The 18,720-nt window shown below is 38.5% G+C and overlaps 1 protein-coding gene and 1 long non-coding RNA gene across 2 annotated transcripts in view; one reads left to right on the top strand and one right to left on the bottom strand.

The window, feature by feature from the left end:
• Positions 1 to 1,251: 1,251 nt before the first annotated feature.
• fgf20b (fibroblast growth factor 20b) lies at positions 1,252 to 3,739 on the top strand. The gene is made up of 3 exons (XM_067456615.1): positions 1,252 to 1,794; positions 2,350 to 2,453; positions 2,698 to 3,739. The coding sequence occupies exons 1-3, from the start codon at positions 1,518 to 1,520 to the stop codon at positions 2,941 to 2,943; spliced, it is 627 nt and encodes a 208-aa protein (XP_067312716.1). The 5' UTR covers positions 1,252 to 1,517; the 3' UTR covers positions 2,944 to 3,739.
• A 6,303-nt stretch (positions 3,740 to 10,042) lies between these two features.
• Positions 10,043 to 18,720, bottom strand: part of LOC137092330 (uncharacterized) — a 33,302-nt gene continuing 24,624 nt past the window's right edge. The window contains exon 4 of the long non-coding RNA XR_010908216.1: positions 10,043 to 10,651. This is a non-coding gene — a long non-coding RNA (uncharacterized lncRNA). The remainder of the gene's footprint in view (positions 10,652 to 18,720) is intronic.

The raw sequence follows: 18,720 nt of genomic DNA, 5'->3' as shown, positions 1-18,720 counted from the left end.
ACATCATGCATGAACACATTAGCAGCTGTGTTTGCAGTCATTTGTCGTTTCTATTCAGATCGTAGTTAGAAGTCAACATGTTATTTTTTAAAATATCGTTTTGAGGAGACGTCCATCAAAAAAGCTTTATTTCATTTTATCGTTGCTTTTTTTATTCTTAAAAATTGGCATGGTAACCATTATAGCTAAAATACTGTAAGAGTGTGTTGTAGATTTGATCAATGTCTGTAAATGTTTTTTATTTTTATTTTTTGCCTGTTTCACAAACGTTTATAACCTATAATAGGCCAATTCCCATAAAATGGGATTCATGTATAAATCTGAAATTAAAAATAAATAAATAAATAATAAATAAAATACAAAAAATATAATAAATAACTATGTAAAGTCAAATTATTGCATTGCCCATCATTAACAGTATCCCAACTCACCCACAATTGTATTATTCTTTTTTTAATTACAAATAGTAAAACAAATAGGAAACATTTAAATAAATAAAAAGTAAATACAATAGTAAACCTATAGAATTACATAAAACGTGGGTTAACAACTCAAAAACCAAACAACCAAACAAACAAAAACATTACCATGTAGTGTTTGTAGACTACTCTTATAGCCTAATTGTGTCAAATTCGGCTGTGCACTTTACACTGGAAATATGTGTGAGTTCAGAACAGAAGTAGTCTACATTATAGCCTTATCCCCCCCCCCCCGTAACTCGTTGTAAAATACCCTCCGTAACAGCCCCACACTAATATCTAGTTTTAATGAGCTAATGATATTTAACATTAAAAACAACATAATTACTCTATGACAACAATTATATAACTGCTGCTTGTGAGATAGGATAGTCTACATTTGGTTCCCACAATATATGCAAATGCCCTCACAAACATAGGCATATAGGCTACACTTTTTTTTTTTTAAATTTGAGTCAATACATTGAACATTTTTGACATTATATTATAAAATAATCTAAATTTAAAAAATATTAGTTTTACAGTGTATATTTCGTTTATACACTGTAAAACTAATATTTTTTTTTAATTTAAATTATTGTATAATTTTAAAATGATTGTGATTGTGGGCAAAAACTCGAGGCTGGACCAAAGTGATGTCCCGCCCACAGAAGCCCGAGCTCTGCACCTGCCCCGCGCGCAGCAGCCACTCACTGCGCAAAGCACTTCCCACAACAACACATACCTGCTGCCTCAATACCTGCTGCACATTTATTCATGTCAGAAAGCACCACCGGCCTCCATGTGGACGAGGCATGAGAGCAGAAATTAAAGGACTTGTCTAAAGTCAGTTACTTGCAGTCACTGCTTCTTTCCCACTGGATATGTCTTTATAATCCACTGGAGTCAAGTGATATTTCATATGCGCTCAGCATGGATCCACTACAAATGACGTACTCGCATGGATATTATTCGTCTTAACCAATAGCTCTGAACGATTGCTTCACCGTATTCATCTAGATCAAGTTTCCCTGACCGCTCTTGGGTTGGAGGTTTGTGATGGCAGCTGTGGGAGAGATCGGGACGTTTTTACAGAGCCTGGAGGGTTTCGGACAGGTCGGATCACAGTTCTTTCTACCACCTCTAGGAGAAAACCTCGGGCTGTTGAATGATCATTTAGTTCCAGCAGAGAGACTGTCACGGAGCACCTCCGCAGATTTAACGCACTTGAAAGGGATCCTGCGGAGAAGACAGTTGTACTGCAGGACTGGATTTCACCTGGAAATACTCCCGGACGGCAGTGTGCAGGGCACGAGAAAGGACCACAGTCGTTTTGGTAATTCTTCACTTTATTTACAGCTTGTTCGATTTGTTTAAACTGAATCATAATATGAACTCAATAGCCCTGTGACTGTACACTTTTATAAATACAAGTCGTCCAGTTTTTATAGTTCAAATCGCTCAACTTAAATAGAACAGAACTTTTAAATGTATGTTCTGCTTTCAACATTACCTTGAGTATGAATAGCATGTAATAAAAAAGTAATACATTTGTTTTGTAATTTCTATTAGTAAATAAATAAATATCCAACTCAAAAAAAACTTAACAGCAAAAAACAAATCTATTATTATTATTATTAATGTATAGATAGATAGATAGATAGATAGATAGATAGATAGATAGATAGATAGATAGATAGATAGATAGATAGATAGATAGATAGATAGATAGATAGATAGATAGATATTCTGTTTTTAAAAAACTGTATACTAGTCCATGAACTATACTATAGATATGAAAAATTAATTGCAAATCAACTTTCTCACAATACATGATGAGGATTTAGACTTCAAAGAACATCTCATGAACAATTGATTTATTCTTCTCCAGGTATTTTGGAGTTCATAAGCCTTGCAGTTGGATTAATAAGCATCCGTGGAGTGGACAGTGGTCTCTACCTCGGGATGAACGACAAGGGAGAACTTTATGGCTCTGTAAGCAGACTTTTACCCGGTTTTGACTTTTTAAGAGGAATGATCCTGCACAATTGTTTTTCTTATTCAAGCCCAGTAGATGGCATATATGTTTAATCATATTGACCACCTCTCTCTCTCTCTCTCTCTCTCTCTCTCTCTCTCTCTCTCTCTCTCTCTCTCTCTCTCTCTCTCTCTCTCTCCATGTTTTGAGTTATGAGGAAACTGCATGAATTAGTTCACCAACATGTTTTCTGTTTCTTAGGAGAAACTCACAGCAGAATGTATCTTCCGTGAGCAGTTTGAGGAGAACTGGTACAACACATACTCTTCTAATCTCTACAAGCACGGGGAGAGAGGAGCGCGATATTTCGTGGCTCTCAACAAGGACGGCACGCCACGGGATGGGACAAAATCAAGGAGACATCAAAAGTTCACTCACTTTCTTCCAAGGCCAGTGGACCCTGACAAAGTTCCAGAACTTTACAAAGAGGTGCTTGGACACAGTTGAGACCATCTGTGAGTTATCGGGTGAGAGAGATGCCCAGTGTCTTCTACATGAGGAGGAGATGATAACGTTTGGCCAAAGCGTCCAAACATCAGATCTGCTCTGGAAATGCACTGGCCAGTACTGACGGTGAAGACAGACTCCCAAAGTGTGAAAGCCAAGCCGCGGTTTGTGTCTTTGTTGCTGGTTCTGACTGACTAGTTGCATAACTATGGTAACCAAAACTGAGGGTTTTGGAGCTTTTAAGCATGGTGCTGCTTTGCTCTGGAAATATTCGATATGGGTTAAGAAGGACTTGAAGGAACAATGCTTACGTGAAGCTCAGAGATGACAGAACTGGGATGGTGGAGAACAGGAGATGCCATCTCACACGATGTTATTTATACAGTTCTTGATTCACATATTTATTGTATGTATTTATTTATTTGGAAATATAAATATATATTTTTACATCTAAAAGTAGATTTTTTATTATACCATACAGTAGAAGGTGCTTTGAAATATTGGCAAAGCTGTTCTTTGTATATGACGGAAACTGTAAAAGTCACTTATTATCACTGCTATGCTATTACAAGGCAAGAAAGATTGTGATTTCCTATTACAAAAGTATGAAGAATGCCATGAGACTCTGTGATTTTAATACATTTGTTTCGAGCAGGATTTCCCAAAATGGCATGCTGCACAGTACATTTTACAGGCCAAGTATTGTCATAAAAAAAAGCTAGTTTTGTTTGAAACAATTTGTTCATTCAGAATTGATTATCATCAGGAAAACATTAAAGATCCTTTCTATTTTTTATCCTTTCTGTCATAGTAATCATAGATTCTTAAACTATGAATTGATTTGTTGTGCACAAAAAAGGGAACCCGACCAAAGCTGTCTTCTTTTTAAAGGCATAATTCACCCCCCAAAAATGAAAATTCTGTCATCATTTCTCACATTCGTGTCATTCCAAAATGGTATACATTTCTTTCTTCTGTGGGTCTTCTGTGTTTTTTTGCCCATACATGGAAGTCAGGGGTTAACAAGTTATTATTAACTTTCTTCAAAATATCTTATTTTGTGTTCTGCAGAAGAAAGAAAATCACAGGTTTGGATTGACATGAGGATGAGTAAATGATGACGATTTTTTTTTTTTTTTGGCAGAACTGTCCCTTTAAGTTGTTGTTTAGCCTAGACCCAAGGTTGTCCTGCACTCATCAGCATCAAAGTTCTTTTGCGAGACCTTCTCAGGTAACAGCTGCACAATGACTGAATCTGAGTGGAATAAAAACTGACCTTTTCTTTTGGGTCAAACCCAAAGTTAGAGTAATCTCCACTGATGCTTAGTAATGATGATGCCTGCTATAAACACATCAGGCAAAGCTATAAAGATAGGCTACAATGTGTCTGCTGAATGAGATGGGGGGGGGGGAGTTGGTATAAAATTAGAAAGAAACTTATCAAATACTATTTTCTTCCTTCATACATATAAACCACACAAGGTTTTGTGCTCTTTTTGATAGTACCAGCATTTTCACAAGCCAAGCAAGACAGTGGGGAAAGTGATATGAGATTTACACACCACGGGCAAAACTTTCCTGAATGTTGTTTAACGGCTGAATGAGACATTTCTACAACAATGACTAAAGAGGCACATCTATACACAGTTTCTAAACGGATAAGAGGATATTTTATGTTGAAGCATGAAGATATAGTCTGTGATCTCAGTATCTCTGTGATGGTGAGCCAGGGTCTGTGTGCTTGCAACATTTTACAATGTGGGATTTTCCCCATCTCAAAACTATAGAGTGACTGTTAACAACGGATATATGAGAGTTTGAGTGTATGAGCTCCACTCCATGAAGATAAACAGTTGTATAATTAAATCACAAGTGCTCTGATTTCTATCGTCGTATGTTGTTTGATTCATTTTGTAAAGCATTTTTAATGGTTTAACAAATAAAAAGTCAATGGTTCCACTTTGTTTGTTTTGTGCAAATGTCACCGTAGCTATTAGGTCACTGCTTTAATGTTAGAGAGTTTGTGTCACAAAATACTCCCTGGCACACGAAGAAACAATGTATTTTTCCGTCTGTCTGAGCTGAAATAGATGCTTTTGTCTGTCCTTCTAGCAGGTGGTCTGAGGCACTTTACAGGTAACACTTAAATCCTTCATCCATGCCCTCTCTCATGCACTTAATGGATGCACCCTTATTTTCATCACCTTAGACGTGGCCTCAAAGAGCACTCAAAGAAACTCTATCAGATAGATGTGTGTGTGTGTGTGTGTGTGTGTGTGTGTGTGTGTGTGTGTGTGTGTGTGTGTGTGTGTGTGTGTGTGTGTGTGTGTGTGTGTGTGTGTGTGTGTGTGTGTGTGTGTGTGTGTGTGTGTGTGTGTGTGTGTGTGTGTGTGTGTGTGTGTGTGTGTGTGTGTGTGTGTGTGTGTGTGTGTGTGTGTGTGTGTGTGTGTGTGTGTGTGTGTGTGTGTGTGTGTGTGTGTGTGTGTGTGTGTGTGTGTGTGTGTGTGTGTGTGTGTGTGTGTGTGGCATGAGTCCACAGACAGGTGTGTGTAAGTAAGGGATCTGTCTCTGTGGCCCAATCAGACATTGCAGGTGTTCCCACAGCACTTGTCAGCATGTCCTGGGTCTCTGATCTTCAAGGCCCTGTGTTTGTCAGCTGCGAATATGGGGCGGGAGTTCACACAACCCTGTAGAAATACAGCCTCGGTAGCTTTGTAGTCCCGTGTGGATTACAATAGTGCATAATTCATATCTTTACAGACTGGGGGAAGTAGCAATGTCTCACCTGGTGTTTTGACTTGTAGTCTCAGGGCAGATTTGTGTTTGCACAAGCGTGTTGTCTACCATTATCCTCAGCAAACTGTTTACCTTGAGCTCTTTTGCATAAATTACCTCTTTATGGTATTTATGGTATACATATATTTTTGTACCTCATATCAGACGCCTCTCATCCAGTATTCCCAATGCCATTATTTCCACCGAAGGTCAAAACAATGGCACGATCATAGATATATGTACATAGATTCCTCATTCGACCGATCCACCCAGGCAACTAATGAGGATCTATATATATATATATATATATATATATATATATATATATATATATATATATATATATATATATATATATATATATATATATATATATATATATATATATACATATATACATATATATACATATATATACATAAATACTGTTCGGTTTCTCACACAAACCAAACATTTTGTGTCTTAAGACATCAATGTGTCACCACGAGCCACAGGGTTTAATATGGATTCATATTTCTATGTGTTTTTTACTCTCATAGTGTTGCTCATAGAAAACACCCCATTGACATGCATTATACGAGCAACGGTTGGAGTTAAAAATCTTCATTTGTGTTCTACTGAAGAAACAAACACATCTACATCTTGTATGCCCTGGGGGTAAGCAGATAAACATCACATTTTCATTTTTGGGGTGAACTATCTCTTTAATATATTTTAAAATGTCATTCATTCCTTTAATGGTAAAGCTTTATTTTCAGCATCATTACTCCAGTCTTCAGTGTCACATGATCCTTCAGAAATTATTCTAAAATGATGATTTGCTGCTCAAGAAACATGTTTCATTCTTATCAACATTAAAACCAGTGTTGACTGCTTAAAGCTGCAGTCCGTAACTTTTTTGGTTAAAAATGATCCAGAATATATTTATGAGCATGTAGATAGCCAGCCAGTGTTCAAAACTATCTTCTTAACTTTATTCACAACGTTAAGCTTGTAATAATGTGTTATAATTTGAGTGGTACTGGTTGATTTACATGGGATATTTGAGCATGGCGGCATTGGTTTTTGCGTTATTACGTCACGTCTGTACACATAAAGAAGGAGCCCGTCTAGGCTACCGCATGTGAGGGTGCTGGAGGCGGAGGATCATTTATAGCCTTTTCTCACAGCAGCTGGAATAATAAAACATATAATTTTGATGGCGGATTGTAATCCAGAAAGGTCCAAATGATAATCATCAGTGACAACTGGATATTCTGGATAAATCTGTAGTCAAAAGCAAAATATTAGACTATGCAGAAATTGAAATTTGAGAACAAAGTATAGCAATAACGATTTGCACGGTTTGATGTGATATGAGCTAAGTCAATAAGATTTAATCACTGTTGCATGATTTAACATGATTTATTGTAATGCTTTTTGGTCATCATTTCTTTTTTGGTCATATCAAAAATTATAAGACTCTGTGATTCTGAAGTACAGTATCCACACCGGTTTGGTGTCTGACAGACATACACTGAGAAGCTGCGCTGATGCACAACCTACATAAAATTCCGCAACTAACTGCAATAGCAGATTTCAAACAGAGATGGTGACTAAACTTACTTTAATATGTCTGAGTAAGATTTAAAAAGCTTAAAGGGATAGTTCACTTTGAAATTTAATTTTGATATGTTTTAGCTTACCTCATGGGCATCCGAGATGTAGGAGTATTTGTTTCCCCAGTAGTTTCAATTTTGATCACTTTAGGTCAAACCGTTCTTGTCTGTGCCTCACATAATGCAGGTCTATGGTCACCACCTCAAAGAGCATACACAGACAAGTCCAAATTAAACAATCCCCCATCGTAAGTACACACTGAAGGCCTAAGACACGAAACGAGCGGTTTGTGTGAGAAAACGAACCGTATTTATATCGTTTTTACCTCTTGTACACCACTACGTCTGACTGATCCGAGGGCGCACGTGCGTGTTTCCTGTCGTGACATTTGTGCGTTCTGGCTTTAGTCTGCGCAAGCGCGGAAAGCGCCGGAAGTCGATCTTTCGTGCGAGTACGTCTCTCATTGTTTACACAAAACAGAGATTATAGGTGAAACGACTAATAGAAATGGTACTAATTTGCACTTATCCTGGATGTTTAAACCCAAGAAACGGAACTCATCCGGGTTTTCACAAATTCCCAATTTATGAGCGTGCTCTCTTGGAGTTATCGTTGATTGCTCTTCGGCTGGATATCAAGACACCCATAAACGTACTAAAGTTGTGGAGGGTCTGCAGCGATCATTTTTCCCCTGATGATTTTACAAAGCAAGGAGTGGATCGCATAGTACTGACATCATCAGCTGTGCCTATGGTGTTTTCGCATCCAACGGAGGTATGTGAACAACGTCTTTGTATGTGTTATTTCTATTTGTAAAGCTGGCGTTACATGAATGAGCAATAAAATGTAGTTTTGATGTAAGTCAGAAAAAACATTTTTCGGGGTCGTTACTTGCATTTCTATAACTACTACTTTTTTATATGGTCACCATATATTTGGTAAGAATGGTTTTACATGAAAGAGATATCTAGTCAAACCAATGTGAAACTATGTGTACTACTCATAAGGGTGCAGTCAATGATACTACTATTACTACTACTACTAATAATAAAACACAGTGTGCATTCATGTTCGTGTAGATCTACTTAATGTTGACTTTGTAATGACAAGCAATATTTTTTAAGGAAAGCGTAGAGGCTCTGAGTTCTTGATCAGTGTATTCTGCTTCAAATAAATATGGTTATGAAAAAAATTCAACGTTGTCTGTTAATATATCAAAATCTTCTTCCATTGTGATGTCCTGTACGTCTAAATATGTTTAGATCTTCACAGTGAAAGGTAACGCTTCCCAAATTTCTGTGTAAACAATGAGAGACGTACACGCGCAAAATATCCACTTCCGGCGCTTTCCGCGCTTGCGCAGACTAAAGCCAGAACGCACAAATGTCACAACAGGAAACACGCACGCGCGCCCTCGGATCAGTCGGATGTAGTGCTGTACAAGAGGTAAAAACGATATAAATACGGTTCGTTTTCTCACACAAACCGCTCGTTTCGTGTCTTAGGCCATCAGTGTGTACTTACGATGGGGGTTTGTTTAATTTGGACTTCTCTGTGTATGCTCTTTGAGGTGGTGACCATAGACCTGCATTATGTGAGGCACAGACAAGAACGGTTTGACCTAAAATGATCAAAATTGAAACTTCTGGGGAAACAAATACTCCTACATCTCGGATGCCCATGAGGTAAGCTAAAACATATCAAAATTTAATTTCAAAGTGAACTATCCCTTTAATACTTTTATTCAGCAAGGATAATTGGTATATGCAATTAATTGGTCAGTAACAGTAAAGACATTTATTCTGTTACAAAACATTTACATTTCAAATAAAGGATGTTTTTTTTGAGGATCAAAGGATCTGTAAATTTATCATAGTCTCCACAAACATTTTCAACACTGATAACCATTATTAATAATTTAGCACCATAAATAATCATTGTAATGTTATTTTGACACTCAGAATCCTAAAGAGACAGATCACCACAAAAATTCTATCACTTTACTTCCACTCTTTACTTTTCAGTCTTTTCAAACTTGTATGACTTTCTTTCTTTTGTGGGGAATTATTCGACTAAAATGAGAGTGAATGATTGCGGGTCCTGTCAAAATGGCAGAAATGCAACATATTGTAAAAGTTTTATAAAGTGGCTCATGTGACTATTTCTCCTTGATTTATTCACAAGAGTAAATTTGTAAATGAACGGTTCTTCTGGGTCAAATGCTCAAATCTTAACATAAAAGAGCGTAAATAAGACGCACTTAATTTTGGGGGGGATGAACTATTTCTTTAAAATGATTTGAGACCAGTATGTAATAATATTGTATTATGTTAGACCCCAAAAATAATAAATAATAATAATAATCTTCCTGTGGATTCTTCAGTAACAGTAGGTGTAGAGGAGTTAATAATATCCTTTCACACCTTTTTGGCACATCATCTTGCTTCATTTTGTGGTGACGTCTTACCACTCTGCAAGCAGGCAATGAATATGTGATGTTTTCTTGACTTTCAAGCTGTCAACTATAGTTAAATTGTTGTTCTAGTGTTTGCATTACTATGGAGACATCAGGAACGACTTGCACGATCCAGCTAGTGGTTACACCTCCTAAAACATTGCACGTCTTTTTTCTATAATGTATTTAGGAACGAGTGGGGGTGTGAAAATGATCAGTTTGTATTTTAGCAAGGTCATAATGAACAAAATGGCTCAGATCAGTGGATGATAATATTTTCACACATCTCGAAAAAAAATGTGAGCATCTCTGCAGTCATGCGAGACCACCGGCAGTATTCACATCTTCTGAAGGCTCTTCCCCACCCCCAGACTTTTTACGGAGACCTTCTAACATCTGCTGAGCAAACTATTCCAATTCTCCCAGAGGGGCCGAGATCTGGCCCTCTCCTTGGCCCATATGTCCACATTATAAAGCCGCAAATTAGCTCTTGACATTTGGGCACCATAATTGCTCCTCAAAAGCATGAGGCATCAATTAGGCTCCCAGCAATGTGACAGCTTATCCCTATAGGACATGTCTGATCTGAGGACAGAAGCTGCTCAGGACCTGACTGGTCCGAACACAGACACAGATACATGTCCATATAAGCAAATTTCTGCACTTACAGATATTCACTGACTTTAAAAATTAGCTTCTCACCTTAATAAGATAAACTAGCTTTTGAAAAGTTTGTTTTTAATATGCAAAATAATGTTCTATAATTTATTAATTTCCATGTGAAGAAAGGGTGTTTCGGGGTGTCCCTGAGCATTCGAAATGGCATCATATATGTCTTTGATTCTCCACACCAGGCTTTTCCCACAAAGCTCCCTTAACCTAAGGGTCAAAACAAAGGTCAATTGGTTAATTTCCATACTTTCCACCCAAAACATTCTTAAAGCACTCCGAGTAATTAAATCAGCGGCTAGAACATGCAATAACATCCTTGAGTGAAAATGAAAATCATTAGTGTTTGTTTTACACGCCAAGACAAAAATGACTGCGAGATTAACCTGGGACATTATTTGAGGAGGTCACTGAAAATATAGGGATGACTAAAATCGGGCTATAGCTTAGATTTATTTGGTGAAAACAGCGTTACAGAGCTTGAAAAGACCATGAAATGTATGTGCACTGTACACTCAATGCTAGAAAGTAAAAGTGGAAATGTGCATTGTTGGCCATAAGTGAGGCGGAAAATTGCTAACCCATTTGTCATTGTGCTCCTTGATGTGGAGGTCAATCAATGGATTCTTTCATGACAAGCCTGCAGAATTGAATGTTTTTCCACGGCCTCACCCCTTCACACCTGGACTGCCAGGTAAAATAACAAAACAAGAAGAGTGCAAAATAAAAGAGGGTTTAACAGAGGACCAAGGAAAACCGATAGGTGAGAGGAATGTTTCATGCATCTAGGTACCTCAGTTTGCAATGAATAGAGTATACCTTTGTGATTTTGACACAAAATCTTTTCATACCTCTTCCAGTATACTGTTAGCATGCACACATAGGCCTACTAAATAAATGCTTTGGCCTAAAACCTCAAGGGTAATTTTCAAGAATTACTTGTGCTTGTTTGTTTGTGTGGGCCTCTATAAACGCATTACATTGATGAGGATGTTGAGAGATTACTTTGTTTTCCTGGCTCAGCATTAAAGCACTTCATTCATCATGTGTTTTGTGCCATACATTCCTGATTAATTTTCTTTCGGTTCCTGCTAGTAGAGGTCCTTTGCATTCAAGGGTGAGAAGAGATTTCCGTTTACATGACAAATTGCTCGTTGTCTAAATGCAAATATCTTTGATTCCCTTTAATAACCCCATCAGAACCTATTGACGTCTCTTGAGGAGAAATTATTTCCGCTTGTCAAGCACTTGTCTGGATTTCAGTTGCCTAAAAATCAATAGTCTCCTCCTTTGTTGGGCTGGTGGTTGATTTTGTTGTTCAGTGAGAAATCATACACTCCTTCTAGCACTTATTCTCTTCCTATTCTAAGAAAAAAAAGTGAATGCGATTAAATGTTCTTGTAAATGTACTTCAAAGAATTTCAAAGTAAATACTGTACATGGTCTGTCTGTCTGTCTGTCTATCTATCTATAATATTTTACAGATTTGAATGCAAGGAAAATATTAATGATAATAAAATAGCAAAGTTTATTAAAGAGGGGGTGAAACACTCAGTTTCAGTCAATCTCATGTCAATCTTGAGTACCTATAGAGTAGTATTGCATCCTTCATATCTCCGAAAAGTCTTTAGTTTTATCATATTTATAAAAGAAATATAGGCTGTACCGAGTCTTTCCGGAAAAAACTGAGCGCCTGGAGGCGTATTGTGTGGGCAGAGCTAAAGAATGACGAATGTGCACAAAGCGGTGACGTCCTCAAGCGTGGACAAACCCATGGCTATCTCAGCTAATACAGATAATGATCCACAATCAAATCTGAGGCTGAAATAAATTGAACAGGAGAAACGGCAACATCAGGATGTCCGTCTCTGTGGTATGTACTGTATTTAGGGGCCTTTGTGTGTCTTTACGCGCAGTTTATGAGGACATGATTCGGTTTATGGACTATTGTATGTGACTAGACCTTAGAGGTAGCAAGCAAAACGGTTTTGCACGTCAGAGTCAGACTAGTGTAACGTTATACAGAACAACAATGGAGTAACCGTTAGCGCATTTGAATGACGAAGCACGCGATCGTATCGTTTACTGATGTTTACTCATGCGACGGTAGCCAATAGCAGAGACATTTGAAGTTGATTTACTCACCAGCTGCTTCCAAAGCAGGACCGAACCTTTATCGCTGGGACCGCTCTGTCAAAAACACACTTCTTTGTAATGATTTGGTGAAGTCCTGTGACAGCAGTGACCGTGGAAATCCACTTTGCGACGCGACTGAAGCGATGCCTTGAAGCTTCTCGTCATTTCTGCGTTCAAATCGGTTCAAATGCAGCGCTGCCTTCCCGGAATGCTGTGCTGAAGCGTTGAAGTCGCTCGACGTCACCCATAGGAATAAAGTGGAGCGCGGCGCGTCATAAGTGTTCACGGACGACTGGATCTGCACCTGAGAGACTGTTTACGGCGTGCATTTCCTCTCTCTCCCTCTAGTTACGCGCGCGTGCGCACCCTACCGGGAGAAGAGCCCGTACAGCCCATACAAGGACCTTCCGATCTATTTAACGTCAAGTAGACCCATACTCGAAAAAAACTCGCCGAAACTTGTGAGAAACCGGAAGGAGTATTTTTAAAACAGAAATACTCCATCAAACGTCCAACATTAGTTTTTGAAACTTTGTCTATGTTTAGGATGGGAATCCAAGTCTTTAAAGGTGTAAAAAGCTCAGTATGCATGAAACAGCATTTCACCCCCCCTTTAAGCTAATATAGGATTAGGGTGCGTGACAAGTCTGCTTTGTTTTAATTTGTAACCTAACTATCTGGGTTATTTTAAAGCCACAATATGTAATTTTTACCGCTAGAGATCGCTTATTCAAAACAAGGGCATAGCTTGATTACGCCTGGATTTCGCTTTAAATTTGCTGCGGACAACCTATTTCCGGTAATGCACACTCTAAAAAATTCTGGGTAAAAAACAACCCAATGTTGGGTCAAATATGGACTAACCCAGCAGTTGGGTTGTTTTAACCCAGCGATTGGGTTGTCTTAAGCAAATATTTAACCCAACCGCAGGATGAAAACAACCCAATTGCTGGGTTAGAACAACCCAATTGCTGGGTTAGTCCATATTTGGCCCAACATTGGATGAAAACAACCCAGCATTTTTTAGAGTGCATGCGTAGTATTAGGGGTGCTCCGATTGATCGGCAACCGATCTCAATCAGCCTATAACGCTTTGGGAGGATTGATCGGCGGTCTCTAAAAAGGCCGATCTCATAAACCGATCTCATGCTGACAACATAAAGATGCTCAACACCTGCGCCTGCTGTGAGAGCGAGGGCATGACATGCAGCCGTTTCTCTTTCTGGCGCAGGTAAAATCATTAAAATGCTGAAGATAAGGTTGGTACAATTCATATTTCAGTATTAAATTACAAAGTCATTTGAAAACTTTTTGTGAGACGTAAGTTCACAAACAGTGCGAGTGAATAACCGTGTGCACTCTCTCTTTCTCTCTCTTTCCCTCTCAAAGTCCTCAACTACCTTCACATCAGCGCATCGCATCTGCACTAAAATCGAGCTGCACAGTTGACAGGATTTGCCACTTGCACAATCGAGGCAGTGTCGCATCGTCACTAAAGTTTATAATTTGCATTTATTTTTAAAGGGGTACTTCAGCGCTGGGAAGATGAATCTGTATTTAAACTGGGCCATTAATGTAGTAGAAATGTGAAATTATTTTTGAATTTGGTGCTTTTTAGACAGAGAAAAGACAGAAAATGTATTTTTGTCTCATGGGGATGAAAGACCACAATTCCCAGAATGCTTCGCTGCCCTGTGAGGCCATTCCCAAAGCCACCTCTACTGAATCACTTTTACTTTCCCACCACTGCGTTCATCTTCATAAAATCAGTTCAGCTAGAGAACAGACACTACAATTAAAAACTGAAAGTGTCTGTTCAATATAATGTGATTTAGCCGCTGAGGAAGTGTCAGCACAAACGCAGCACGAGTCAGATTTGACGCATCATGATGAGCTGAATGTAAACGCGTAAACACGTCCACGCTCGCAGCAGTTCTCAGCGCGTGTTCAGTCTGGCGCGTTTTCAGTGCATGCCTTTGGAAGATTAACTTTCACAGGAATTAATTTGAGAAGATAAAATACACACTTTGCTCCGCCGGCCGCACCGTTTCCATGAATGCCTGAGCCCAGCTGAGCTGTGAGTGCGACCCCATCCCCCATGTGCGAGTTGAAAACGTGGAAATAGCTCCATCTGCTGGCTGTAGTCTTCAGCGTCTGTATAACAATGATTAGTTTTCTGTCGATGCATGTATCCAAACAGTTGTTCGCCTGTCTAATATCTTTAGTGTTTCAAAATTAACCGGAAATCGAGTGTAAATCGGGTATGAATTGCGATTGATATGCAACGGTTAAAATCACTTATTTCTCTGGATTTAAACATTCTTGTGAACATTTGGGATAATGAAAGTACACAGGTCAACGAAACTTTTTTAAATTTGTATCCAAAAATCTTACATATTGTGCCTTTAAGCCAGCATGTGTTCTGTCTAATATTTACCCAACATTGGGTTGCCAATAACCAAGCCATTTTTAGAACGCATATACGTACAAAAGCAAATAAGGCTCATGCCTCTGTGATGACAGTGAATGTTATGGCTCAGTTCAATTTAATTAAACCAAAACACAAGACGTTATGTTGCTGTCTTTTCCATCTACATCATCATCGGCTGTAGTGGCACCTGAAATCCAAAGGATGTTTTTACTTGGTGAAATCCCATGTGCGCAGTCTGGGATTCTTTGACATGGCCTGCAGTGATCATATATACAGAGATCAAAGTGTAAATATCAAAAAGAGCGGCCACCTGTCAATGTGTACATATGCAATTAAAACGCTCCCATCAAGACACTTTATAAATCATAGGGCTGAGCACTGCAGGTTCTGACAAGACATCAGAGGTGTATGGAAACACTATCAGAGGCAGCATGGGAAGATGGCTGATGGGGTCAGAGGTTAAATTATAACATCCTGATGATATTGTCCCTGTTTAAGCCCTTACACTAGTTGAATCGGTGCCTTGTTGAATATTTTAAATGTCCCATTCTTCGCGTGTTTTCGAAGCTTTGATTATGTTTACAGTGTGCAATATAACACGAGTTCATGTTTCGCGTGTAAAAAAAAACAGTATTTTTCACACAATTTACTTATCTGTATACCGGTGTTTCCTCTGTCCTAAAATGCACTTTGTGTCATGAGTTACATAAACTGTTAAACGGACCAACTTAAATAATAAAATACACTTACCGGTTGTGGTCCATATAAACAACGCCTTCTCCAGACAAAGAGGGAACTGCGTCACAAGAATAATCTTTCTGCAAATCCGGCATTAAACTGATTGAGATTGAGGAAGCAGTCTTCAGAAAAATGTGCTGCACATAGTTTTAAATTGTGATTATAATTTTCCAGAACCGAGTTAACCATAAACTGTAGCCATTGATCTCTACGTACAGCGTCCGTGGAAAGGCCAAACAAAGGGGATTTGACTCCGGGATGAAAATAACAGCGTTTCAATGGCATGGCGACAAACACACTCTACAAAAACAACACTTCCTATTCTCGACCTGCGAGAGCAAAAGGACAACGCCCCCGAATTTGCGTGTTCTTGTGGGCGGAAGGTTCGTCAACAACTCGTTTTAATTGCGTCATTAAAGCGGGAAGTGCAGGGCTGTAGTCCAAACCGGCCGTTCGCTGTAGGCTTTGAAAGGGAACTTCTGTTAAATTAAATATCTCGCTTGGCATTGAACTTTGAGCTTCATAATTTTACAGGAATTATTTATGCTCTAACAGCAATATTACACAATAGCTAAAGTTTGAAAGATGGAATCGCAAAGAATGGGACCTTTAACGATTCAATATTTGAAAATAATTATAATTAAAGCAAGGGCTACTTCACACTTTAAAAGCCAATAGTTGTTCTTACGTAGACTTTTTCATTAACTTTACTTAATGTGCAATAATTTGTTGAACTTACTTTAAAAAAATGTAATCTGAAATATTTGCATGCTAATGCATTTGTTACTCAGAAAACCCAAGTAAACATTACTTGAATGGTTTGAGTAACATTTTGCAAAAGCAAAAAACAAAAAAAGGTGGGCGGGCAAAAGGTTGAGTCGGGGAAATTTTCTCCACTTCTGCAGTCATCGTTCTTCTAAGTTGCATTCACTCATTTTCCAGTCATCTTGAATGTTATTGACAATACAACTAAATACTTCGGGAAAGCGTCACATAAGCTGACTTCATAAATGTATGTTGATTTCCTAAAATTTCTCACCATTGGTGATCAGTGTTCCCTTTGGTTGGGCACTTGGAACTTAATTTATATTACTATAAATCTCTTCACATTGCAAAAAAAAAAAATCACAGTTATATAATTTCAATGGAAGGGAGGTAATAAGTATATATGGTGACTGTGGGGGCCATTTTAGTACAGTGAACTCATTGTCATGTTCAAGAAACCAATTTGAAATTATTTGAGCTTTGTGACATGGTGCATTATCCTGCTGGAAGTAGCCATCAGAGGATGGGCACATGGTGGTCATAAAGGGATGGGCATAGTCAGAAACAATGATCAGGTAGCCGTGCCATTTAAACGATGCCCAATTGGCACTAAGGAGCCTAAAGTGTGCCAAGAAAACATCCCTCACACCATTACACCACCACCACCAGCCTGCACAGTGGTAAAGGCATGATGGATCCATGTTCTCATTCTGTTTACGCCAAATTCTGGCTCTACCATCTGAATGTCTCAACAGAAATCGAGACTCATCAGAGCAGGCAACATTTTTCCAGTCTTCAACAGTCCCATTTTGGTGGAGCAAATTGTAGCCTCTTTTTCCTATTTGTAGTGGAGATGAGTGGTACCCAGTGGGGTCTTCTGCTTTTGTAGCCAATCCTCCTCAAGGTTGTGCGTGTTGTGGCTTCACAAATGCTTTGCTGCATACCTCGGTTGTAACGAGTGGTTATTTCAGTCAAAGTTGCTCAGCTTGAATCAGCTTGAATTCTATCTGCTTGAATCAGTCGGCCCATTCTCCTCTGACCTCTAGCATCAACAAGGCATTTTCGCCCACAGGACTGCTGCATACTGGATGTGTTTCCCTTCTCACACCATTCTTTGTAAACCCTAGAAATGGTTGTGTGTGAAAATCCCAGTAACTGAGCAGATTGTGAAATACTCAGACCAGCCTGTCTGGCACCAACAACCATTGTTCTGCAATGCATTCTGGGAGTACACTTCCTCAGCTCACAGATAGAATAATGTCGACACAACTTGATGCAATTAAGTTTACTCAATTGAGTGTTAAGTGCATTCATGCTAGGTGAACTACTAAAAATATGTTCACTTTACTTGAAGAAAACATGGAAACCAATTGCACGTCATTTTTTAAGTCACCATAGCTGAAAATGACAGATTATAACTATGTTGAGTATAATAGTATTTAAGATGTTTGCATAACATAATATAACACTGTTAGATAAATGGAACTACTCAAGTATTCTTACGATGAAACCTTAAGTAAGATTAACTAGAATTGGCATTAAACTAACTTGACATGTATTGCTTAATTCACTTGGGAGGTATAAGCTTTGTTTACTTTTAGCTGAATATTAAATTAACTTGAGTTTTACATTTAAGTTTGCTTTGCAAAAATAAGGCAATCAGTTTCCAAACTTTTTTTTAAAGTAAACTGAACTTGTTAGAATTTACAGTGCAGTGATTTAGCATTAAGCTTGGTCATATTTAAACTTGGTCATTAATGTAGTAGAAATGTGAAATAATTTTTTGAATTTGGTGTCTTCTAGACTGAGAAAAGACAGAAAATGTATTTTTGTCTCATGGGGATGAAAGACAACAACTACCAGAATGCATTACTTCACTGTTTTATGAGGCCACGCCCAAGCCAGCACTACTGGATTACTGGATCACTTTCCCACCACGTTCATTTTCATAAAATCAGTTCAGTTAGAGAACAGACATTACAATTAAAAACTGAACGTGTCTGTTCAATATAGTGTCAGTGAGCTGAGCAAGTGTCACAGCACAAACGCAGCAGGAGTCAGATTACATTCATCACTAGAGCTGAGGTAAGCGCGAGCGCGATGGTCATTCTCAGTGCGTGTTTAGTCTGGCGCGTTTTCAGTTCATGGCTTTGGAAGCGTAACTTTCATAGGAATTCATTTGAAAAGTTGAAACACTCACTGCTCCGCT

Source organism: Pseudorasbora parva, chromosome 11 (genome assembly GCF_024679245.1).
Source record: "Pseudorasbora parva isolate DD20220531a chromosome 11, ASM2467924v1, whole genome shotgun sequence".
NCBI classification, from domain to species: domain Eukaryota; kingdom Metazoa; phylum Chordata; class Actinopteri; order Cypriniformes; family Gobionidae; genus Pseudorasbora; species Pseudorasbora parva.
The sequence above is the reverse complement of the archived record's forward strand: the minus strand, read 5'-3'. Positions and strand labels throughout refer to the sequence as shown.